At 36.4% G+C, this 10,957-nt stretch overlaps 1 protein-coding gene across 1 annotated transcript; it reads right to left on the bottom strand.

Annotated features, from left to right (window-relative positions):
- Nucleotides 1–333: 333 nt before the first annotated feature.
- Nucleotides 334–7,193, bottom strand: LOC141643142 (uncharacterized). Its single transcript, XM_074452180.1, has 9 exons — nucleotides 6,772–7,193; nucleotides 6,001–6,047; nucleotides 5,810–5,912; nucleotides 4,898–4,984; nucleotides 4,591–4,674; nucleotides 1,632–1,685; nucleotides 1,078–1,158; nucleotides 781–826; nucleotides 334–655 (listed from the first exon to the last, which is right to left on the bottom strand). The coding sequence occupies exons 1-9, from the start codon at nucleotides 7,045–7,047 to the stop codon at nucleotides 600–602; spliced, it is 834 nt and encodes a 277-aa protein (XP_074308281.1). The 5' UTR covers nucleotides 7,048–7,193; the 3' UTR covers nucleotides 334–599.
- Between the last annotated feature and the right edge of the window lie 3,764 nt (nucleotides 7,194–10,957).

The following is a 10,957-nucleotide window of genomic DNA, read 5'->3' as shown; positions in this document are numbered from 1 at the left end:
TCAAATACTTCATACCCCTTTTAGGGATAAAATTTGATTTGCAACTTGCTCCGATTTGAGTGAAAAATTTCAAACAATAGTAACTATTGACCGGCACACAGGGGTAGCAACCTAAGAGTGTTTACTAAAAGAAATAAAAGAAGTGTCTCGTGCAGGTAAAATGAGTGACACACACATTTCGGACTTCGGTAATACATAATGACGAGTTAGGTAATTAACGGTCTAAAACCGTTGACAACCCTAATTAAGAGTCTCAAGAAGGTTAACAAGCGGTTTCTGACTTTGGTACGAGTACCATCTTAGAAAACCTTCCGACTTGAGATACTAACCGTCTACCTCAGAAAAAACTTATCTATTGAGATAACCAATTGCGTAACACTTGTTACATCTACAAGAGTCTCTTATGAAAGGCAAGGGAACGCAAGCATATTCTGGACTTATGGTACAAGTACAACCTCAGAGAACCTTACCGGCTGAGATAACGAACACTCCGTAGAAGAATGGAGTAAAAGTTTTAATTTATATGAATAAATATATATATATATATATATATATGGATACACTATACAGAATTCTTATAAGGTGCAGCTAAGTGTCGCTTAGGCCGGTGTGTTGGATATCAGACGAACTTCATAGAGATCATTACCTCCTTTGCCTGAAAATTGATCAGATCATGACATCTAGGGCTTAAAATTGAACACATCATTCAATCTTTTTTTTTTTGGTCAATCGACCCATATAAATCAATCAAGTACTAATTTGAAGAAGATGAAATCTTACCTATCTCAGCACTGATTCCTGGTCCGAAGAAAGAGGCAAACTTAGCCTAGAAGACAAAAGGAAGGAATCATAAAGATTCGGCTTTGTAGCATTATCAGGCGCACAAAAATTTATGAGACAGTCGTGCACGTAAGCCATTAACAATTAATCGATTAATACACAACAACTTAGATGTGCCTAAATGTGAGACACTCTCGTGTAAGACTCGTGGATTTAATTTACGTCTTTCCGGAGCAGGCTTGATATCCAGGATAGATTACGAAAAAAAAAAAAAAAAAAAGTGTAAAGTATTGGTACCTGTCTTTGCTCAAAATCAGAAAGCTGTAGAGTTTTGGCCTCGAATACTAGAACTAAGCAATATTTGCCATCTTCAGTCACCTGAAAATTAGAACATCTGAACAACTGAATCTTGTCTCGATTTTCAATCAGGGATATCATGATATGCCGTCAGGCAAATGCGGATCACACTGATAATCTTAATGCACGGAGTGGGAAGAACTTTAACATTTCCAGGACAAAAAGTTTAAATGACATTTTTTTTTGTGGGCTGAATCAAATCATTTATAGTTGGAACGATAACTAAAGAAGCCATGATAGTTTCAAAATCACGTCTGTAAAACCCTAATGAAGGATGGCATATTACTTACATACAACACAGTGTTAGAAAGACTACAGAGGTTAGGACAAAAAAAAAATAGAGTACAGAGGCAAAACGAATATGTAACTGTCAAATTTCACGCAAGAGAGCTGCTGGTTTTATAAATCTAACCAATCGTTCATCCAAACAGGAGATACTATGCATACTTTTCATCATAGAAAGAAAGAAAGAGCAGAAGGTATGGAATGCATACTTCTTCCCGTATCATTTGAAGAACCGGAGCACTTCTCCTAGAAATGCCTCCACCCTGTATAACAAAGACAGCATATAGAAAGCACAAGATGAAAACTAAAAAAGTACAAGCACAAAAAGATCAGATATGAACCTTTTACACTAGCGCACTAGTGCACATGGTCCTATTAGATTGCTAAGGGTTTCACACTTTCACTAATACAGTAATACTAAAGTAACTACTTGAAAAACATCTACCAGAACAGATTAACTACTTTCATCCGGAAAAATTGGATGCAGCATCTGACTACTTGGTTTCTCCCTTGATGCAGCAGGGAACTGAAAATAGGAGAAAACGGCAAACTCAACCAAAACCTTAAGTTGATGGTTGAGGCCCAACTATTATAAATATTCCTATTACGCTCCCTCACTCAAATGCCCATCTTGGGCTTGAAGAGTGGTTAGTTGTGCACCAGCTCCCCCGTACCGTGTGCTGGTATTCCACTTTTGAGGAGTTTTGAGGTTGCCAGGATAGATGAACCAACTCAACCAAAACCTTAAGGTGATGGTTGAGGCCCAACTATTATAAATATTCCTACCGTGTGCTGGGTTTTCACTTCGAGTTTTTCACTTCGAGTTTTTGAGGAGTTTTGAGGTTGCCAGGATTCGAACCCGTGACCTACGGTCACACTGGCTCTGATACCATGATAGATGAACCATCTCAACCAAAACCTTAAGGTGATGGTTGAGGCCCAACTATTATAAATATTCCTATTAGTCCCCAATATAAGAAGTGCAGACAATTTAATGAGCCATTTTATTCTAAACATCAGATTCCAAAGCCAAAGAATAGTGAGTCTTCAGATCCATTGAATATTGAGGGGGAAAAAAGGCAGTCTCAGTTAGCTACACTTTGCTAGTAAAATACTTCTGTGGACGTGTTAGGGTTCCAGCCAGTTCTGAAGTGTATTTTTTCAAGGAGTCTTAAACTTTACTGCCAGTTTTTTGTCCAAACAGCTAAATCCGAAGATATGACATCATATACCTTTAAACATTGCATGAGAACATCTAGGGCTTTGAAAGGAAATTGGAAGCTACAATATGTCATTCTAGGGTCAACATATATAGAACTTGGAAGCTGCATCCGTCGAATAATAATGTGGCATTTACTGCACATCGGCTACTTAACCATGTATAGCCACCAGACATCGCATCATATGTTAATATATCTTTGGCGACATCTTTATAAGGAGTAATATTCTATTAATCAACATAGCAGGATCCGGAGACAAACTTTGAGTTTGATTCAATATAGATATTTTCAGCTTCCAAATATATAAAATCCAGTACGAATCTTCGGGAAATTTCAGACTGGAAAGGAAGAGGTCAGAGTTGAAAGAGATGGAAGCAAATATGAACAAAATTTGAAGTCTGAGACAGTGAGACTAGCATATCAGTAAAGCTTCAGGAAAATCTATTATGATAGCTGAAGCACCAACACAAATATAGATAAAGATGTAAACCCATGCAGCTCCGTGGAAATGTCATAATTGTCCATATATAGCGCTAACACATGCTAGTTTACAAGAGCATATAGTACGTACTTAGGTTTCGTCAGAACTCCGGGCTAGTTTTAAAAAATAAAACAAAAGCTTGGGAAAGATCATACCAGATTGTTTGGATAGTATAGTTATTGCCATTGACGACAATAGGCTGTTTTGATTAAGGAATTTGGAAGGGGGGGCAGCGGAAAAGAGTCAACAACAACAACATCAGAGCCTTGATCCCAAAATGATTTGGGGTCGGCTGACATAAATCATTCTTTAGAACCGTCCATGGGTGAACGCGCACCTCAAAATGCGAAAAAAATAGAAAAGAAAAAGTGAAAAACAAAAGGGGAGTGAAACATAATACAAAAGCCAGGTAAACTTATATGTTTTAAAATCGAAGTCCGGATTTTTTTTTTATAAAAACTTAGAATTTAAATCGAGAATAAAGATTAGAACGATTTTGAAAACCGAAGTAAAACTTAAGGGTCCGGAAAAGAGTAAAGGATAAAATTTTCTTGTTTAGATTGAGGGTTGGAAAAAAGAGATGAAGTAGATAATAAGAGGGAGTCCTTATCCCTGTCTCACTACTAAATGTTATTCCTCAAAAGTTGGAAAAATTTAGAAGGTAAATAGGCGCTCATACCAATATTTTTGTACATACAATCTAAAAGAGTATCTTAGTCCAGAAGTATAACGTTTCTACACTCAGGTTACTTATGGAAGCAGCTGCCTCAATGGTTGCTTTAATCTAAAGATCCTCAAGCAGGAAGTGTACATGAGTTCTTAGAACTTAACCACAGATAAAACTGGTCACGCCAAGAAGCTCATACATAATCCACTAGAATAAATGGGTGATAACTTATCATCCATTGCCCAACCTAAATTCACCCATAACTAGATCTCACCCTAGATGTAAACAAAAAAATCCTCGATTTACCACCCATTTAATTTAGGGTGTATGATTATCGAGAATGAGATTGCATCCCTACATGTATGCCCGCCCCTAACTTAAGAGGGACTGGTTCACAGTTTATGATTAACTTGATAGTAACTAGAACTTGAGAGACAGATATCATATCAAAGATAGTTCAAGTAAAAAGTACTGAAAAACGATCTACAAGAATACCAATATTTAAGAGCAAAGCTGGCGATAGCCGATAGGTAGGTTTCTTGGATTTCACTGTTTGTGTTTTATACGGAGTATATACATACAAAGCTTCCTTTGCACTAATGTACTCGTCACATAATGCGAGATATAACTTCTCTAATCACCTTTAATATTTATTCCACAAAATTGTGTCCAATAAAAATTCTACGAGGATACACATTTTATTAGGTCCATGCAATTTGGCACTACAGCCAGGGCAGTGTCGATTACTAAAATTCTCGGAAGTGGAAATGTTGAACAAGTGTATAGGTCAGAAATCACACCTGACCATATTGAAAAATCCGTTTCAACGCCTCATCGAGATGTTGTTCATCTCCATAACGATATCTGGTTACATCTGTCTTTACCTATATTGTGAAATATATAACTTATTTAATACACAGTTCATTTATGGAAAAACAGACTACCTATTAATTTTAACCAAAAATATATGTACGGAGTATCTATTAATAAAAAATATGGTTATGTCGACCAAACTTTTACTCATTGCAGCACCAGGTACACGGAGGACAAAAACTGCTAAATAAAATTATACTTGTGTAGCATGCATTTCTCACAACACAAACTAACCTGCTTAAGAACTTCAGTTGCACACTTTTCTCTCAGACTCTGAGCATCAGAATAGGTCACACATGGGACAGGTTTGAGTTCTGCATACTACAAATATAACACAGGCCATTACAATTGACAGAAGGTAAAGTATAATAGTTGCTATACAATAAGACCATGCTAGATATGATTATAGAACAATGAACTAAAATGCCTTCGTTGAAGCTAAAATCCTCAAAAGAAGAACCACCAGAATGACATAACATAATAGAGAAGTAGTTGTCAGAGACTCAGATCCAATTGAAGATGTGAAATTGACAATATGACGCTTAATACGGGCAAGCCATTTCAATTTTCTTAGTCAACATCTTTACCTCAAGTAACAAACAAGATTTTTCGAGGTTGAGTCTGAAAATATGCACAGCTTATGACACTTAGTTGCATCACTAAATTAACATTTGCGTTAAAGAAAGTTCTGGATCATAAGCAGATGAATACATAGTAGAGCAGTCAACTACTCTTTGAAAACTAGTGTAAATATCAAATCAAATGTCAAGACACAAAGATTATCACTTTCTTTAGATACCTATATTGGAGAAAAGGGAAGGCGGGAGAAAGGAAGAATGGAAAGGGACGGGTCTCAAGAGGGTAGGGGAAGGGAGAGATAAATCCCTCATATAAATTGCCATGTAAGCCGAGTTTTCCAACTTTGCGCCTCTTCTCTACTTCTCAAAATTCTTTCCCAAATTAGGGATATAGTCAGATGGAGTATAGGACCCTTTCCCTTCCCTCCGTTCCCCTCATTTTCCCTATCAAAACAAAGGATAATTGTGACCGCTGCCCATAAGTTCTTTTCAAGCTTGTGGTTTTTGTTGTTCGTCATGAAAAAACGTCAAATACTTGGATAAAATACGCAGAAGGTGGGAAAATTACGTTGAGAGCCATGCCAATAACGGCAACAGGAAATCCATATGTTAACATCAGTGCTGACCATTCTGATCCAGGAAGGATGTTAAAGTATGCACCAAAACCATATCTACACAAAAAACACACGCATCACCAAAACTCAAATAAGTACTCATGAACCAGGTTCTAAAGAACAACACCATTTGAACAAAACTCACGCGAGCAATGTAACTCCACTTCCAAGTCCCACGACACCAAAAGAAATCTGAAAATAGAAAGGTATGTCCAATTTAGGTAGGCAAATAATATGATTTAGTCTCCACAATATCCTGATCACCAAGCACTTCAACCCTTCATAAATCATGACTTTTACTACAAAAGTGCCAATTTTATGCTGCAATGTTGGCAGATAAACTGTGATGGTCAAACAATTCACAATTAAATACAATCATCAGTACAATAGTCCCAATGTTGGTAAAAGAATCACATTACTATGCTAATCTCGAACGTATTTTACTGACTCGACTACACGTGTCGGACACGACAGAGTGTTGGTGTTGGATACAGTTGTCAATTTTTTGGTCAAAAAGAAGTGTTGAGACTTGAGACGCGACCAAGGTAAAAGTATCGGAGTAAATAGACTAAAATCAACGCCCCAAACAGCAAATGATACATGCAACAAACAACAAAACTTAACAATAACTGAATCTAAAACAATCATCAGTACAATAATCTGAATGTTGCTCATAAAAAATCACAGCTTTTGCTAATCTCGAACATAATTAAAACTAAATCAGAAATACGGGAAGATTACTTAGTTTCTCTCAAGTTTAACTGCTAACTATACCGAAATTCTCAAACAGAAATCAATGGCACAATCAACAAACGATACAAGCAACAACAGCAGAATTCAACAATAACTAAACCTAAAACGATCATACCATAAATTATACTGTAAAAAAAAAAAAAAAAAAAAAAAAAAAAAAAACCTGAGAGAGAGAGAACGGTTCATCGGCGATAATAGACTTGCCGACGCCGGCAACGGAAGAAGATTGCGAAGACGAATCAACAGCTTCGACGGCGAACTCATAACGACGTCGTTTAGGAGTAGAAAAGTGTAGGGTTTGAGTAGAGAGTAGAGCTGGAGAAAACCGAGTAATGGCGGCGGGAAACTGTAAGTAACGGCGCTGCTGACTAGGAGAGAGAAGGTAACTTACCGGAGAAGCCGTAATGGTTGCCGTGTGCGCCACCGTGTTGAGGGGCATTTTGGGAATTAGACGTAGGAAGGAGAGGGATAGAGTGGGGAAATGAGAAATTCAGTTGGAAGAATGAAGATGAGGAGGAGAGAGGGGGCCAGATCAAACGACTATCAACCGCCAAATTTGCATTGGTGTCATTTTTATTCCTACTCATTTTTCTTTTTTCTTTTTGGTTCGAGTGGATTAGATTCTTACTTGGGGAGTGCTAATCGGGTGGGTCGAGTTGGATTCGGGTCGAGTTGTTTCAAGTTCGGGTTATTATGACGTCGGATTAATTTGAGTCATATACATTTATGGGTCGGATTATTTCAGGTTATGATTTAATTCGGGTATCGGGTCGGCATGGCGAACACTTGGTCAGATGACAGTTGTCAAGGGTCGGGTTAGTTCGACTAATAATCATGTAACAGTTCATATCAGGTAAAAAAAAATTCAATACTAGTTCCTACCGGGTTATAATGGGTATCGGGTTATAAAGGGTCGCAACTTTTCCATTTTCTTTGTCATTCTTTAATATTATACATATATTTTCAAAAAAAAAAAAAAAAAATACTTCGTATAAGATATTGTATTCAAAATCCCGCCAGCCACTTGCTAATGAGCCTTATGTAGATACCTGTATTTGTCGATATTGGAATTTACAGAAAATCCCGCCAGCCACCCGATGATGATATGACACATGTATTCTCAAGTGACGTGCTCGTGATACGGATACGTCACATGGATGTCAAGCAAGTTTACGTCGACGGTTTCTGTTAATTTAAATGGTTATTTAAATTGACATTTTGAATGTTTTGAAATAAATGGTTATTTGTTTCTTTACATTTTGGTTTTGAAAATTTGTGAAATAAAAGTTTTTATTTCATTTATTTAAGATTTGATGATTTTTGAAATAAATGTAATTTATTTCATTCAATTTGAATTTAATTCGAGTTGCGAGCTTTTATTCACGATTTATCGCTATAAATTGTTTTTGAAAGTTTTTATTTTTGATTTTTGGTTTAAGAAATCAAAGTTTGTTCATTTTGATTTTTGGTTTAAGAAATCAAAGTATGTGATTTTGTGACGGTTTTTATTTAATTCGAAATTTCGAGTTTTTAAAACGGTTTTTAAACCCGTTTTTAAGCGATTTGAGGAGCGATTTTAAAGCGCGATTTAGGCCATGATTGGCACGAGTTTCAAGGCATGATTCCACCCATTACCTTCCCCTATGATCCAGTGTTCGATTCCCCCTTAGCCCAGCTCAACTCCCCTCCTTAAACCCAACCAAAACCGACCTCCAACCAAGCCCAACACCCATCGCGTGCCCCTGTTTTGGCAGCACCAAACCCGCACCCGAACACCTCTAAACTCGACCTTACCCGCGTCCTAGCCCTGTCCCAACAAAGTTTAAAACGTAAAGAAACGAACAACAACAACAAAAAACGAGTGACACACGTGATTTTGAAGTGGTTCAGTTTCACAAGTCGAAACCTACGTCCACTATTCTCGATTAATAATTTTAGTACCTTTCTACAGATTACATAATTACTAACCCACTCGTACAACTAACTTTAGTTGTAACTCAAATGAGTATCGTTAAATACTCGGTTTTGATCTAACTTACGTTAATAAGAAAGCACTCAACTGTTCTTCTAAGTGTTCACACGAATGAACGAGTAAGAAACAATGTTTAAATACTATTATCTAATAACGTAATCTTAAGGAATAATAAGCAAATTGAAGCACGACTTTTCGTAAAGATTTTCGAATTGCAAAAACAATAAAATACTTGATTAAGAATTTGACTCAATTTTGTTTGCAAAGGAATTTTAATATCGCGAAAAGTTAATTTGAAATAATGAACCATATGATATGTGTATATATAGTAGAGGAGACAACTAGAGTTTATTCGAAACCCTAATAGTGCTGTGAGATATGATGATTTGTTTCATAAGAAACAAATCTTATCTTTCCTTAATTCAATCCACAAAATATTCCAATTAAGTAAATAGGATAAATCTAAATAATTGTTTAAGATAAAAATATCTTATAACAATCTATTCTAGATTTAACCTACTATATTAGTTGTGCAAGGAGTATACTCGACATGAGAAACGGCTCATAAGCCCAAGTCACTCGAAAACCCTAGTCGAAATAAGAAGTGTGGATTTAGGGTTTATGTTTGGACAATTTAGCAAACCCTAGGTAGCATGACGACTCATAAGTCGTTTTACTAACCAATAGAATACATGTAAATTATCCAACCTAATTGAACCCGTATCTTGCCTCAATCATATATACACATATTTTCGAAAAATATATAAATAATTTGAGCTTTCTAAAATTGATTTTAAAACCTTAAAATCGTGCCTTGAAAATGCAACCTAAAGTTATAGAACAAATGACTATAACATTAAGCTTGGTAAGTAAAGTTATAGGTGAAATAGCTATAACTTTACCTTCCCAATATTACTTCCAAAGATACCGTCATTAGATGATGTCCTATACTAGCTAATCTTCCTGGAGATCTTCAGTAGTAGGATCATATCTTCATCTTGATCATAAGCTCTTCATCTTGAGCTTCTTATAGACTTGATCATGTCTTTTGCTTGAGTGATTATCATACTTGTGAATGAAGTAGTCACAATGATGCTTTAGGAATATTCAATGTTATAGCTCAAGCAGCTATAACATTACTTCAATGATGCTTCACAAATCTTCAAAGTTATAGCCATGGATGCTATAACATTACTTGCTATTATTGTAACCTTTATTAAATCTAACAAAGACTAACAAACGATTACGCGCAAAGAGTATATACATTATAAAACACACTTGTAATTATCAAAACAAATCATATAACTATATGGTCCAACAAATTCCACCTTTTCGATGATGACAAGTCTCTTATGATTTGTGACTAAGTACAAGTTCCCCCTCAATATAATACTATAAATAATATAGTCAGTCGAACGCAAGAACAATCTATTTATATTCAAAGTTATAGCATCTAAGGACCTTAAGAGATTAAAGGTTTTGACAAGGAGCAATCTTAGGCAAATACTTAAGTCACGGTCATTTCTTCCCCCACTTGACATCATCGAAAAGACGAGAACAAGACATAAAACAACTAGAATAATATAGACCGAGTAAAGAAATAAACATGCAAACACATATTATAGAAAGAGAAGCAAATCTACGATAAGCAAGCATATATAATAGAATATGTCTAATACAAACCGAAAATGTGAAAGCCTATGGGTCGAATAAACAAAATATGCCAATGGGCCGAATATAGTAGAAATGCCAAAATGGGCCGAATTAGACAAATAGCAAAATATAAGTCTAGCAAAAGCAAAATGAAATGGAGCAAGGAGTTGGGTTAGGACGGGTTTAAGGAATGTCGTGTTTCACGACATTGGGGTTCACATAACCAGGACGAGTCCTAAACTCAAGAGAATCAAGACGATCAAAGCAAGACCGCACATGATTTTCTTGTGCCGTGAGACACGTCTCAAAATTAAGCACTTTCAAAGACAAAGCTTTTGTGGCCTCGAAAATGAGCCACTTCTCTGCATGCATAGCTTTCCCTTCTCGCCAAATAGCCCCTCCTTGACTAGCTAAGTTTGCCAACAAGTGAGATTGACGGGCACACTCACAAGCCGCTCTATCCGCATCACGAGTCATAGTCTCAACACGTCCTTCTAACCCATGCAAGTAGGCTAGGACCTCGGCATTCCCCGTAACATTATAAACCGGAGCCACAACCCTCTCCTTTACCATAACCACTACTAACTCTGCAATCAACTTATTTTGAACATCCATTTTTTCACAAATACTCTTCATAAACGAGTCCAACTTTTATTCCACGGCCAACAACACATCCGACGACTTTTCCACAGCACTTCCCTTTGACAAAAAGATTAACTCAGGT

This window comes from Silene latifolia, chromosome 2, assembly GCF_048544455.1.
Source record: "Silene latifolia isolate original U9 population chromosome 2, ASM4854445v1, whole genome shotgun sequence".
Taxonomy (NCBI): Eukaryota; Viridiplantae; Streptophyta; class Magnoliopsida; order Caryophyllales; family Caryophyllaceae; genus Silene; species Silene latifolia.
The sequence above is the reverse complement of the archived record's forward strand: the minus strand, read 5'-3'. Positions and strand labels throughout refer to the sequence as shown.

Bases quoted from the DNA above. Each gene is read 5' to 3' on its own strand.
- LOC141643142 (XM_074452180.1), bottom strand. From the start codon at position 7,047: ATGCCCCTCAACACGGTGGCGCACACGGCAACCATTACGGCTTCTCCG. The intron at 1,686-4,590 runs GTGTGATTTCTG...TTTGTTATACAG, and splicing joins GGATTTTTCAATATGGTCAG to GGTGGAGGCATTTCTAGGAG. The intron at 827-1,077 runs GTACCAATACTT...TTTGTCTTCTAG, and splicing joins CTGATTTTGAGCAAAGACAG to GCTAAGTTTGCCTCTTTCTT.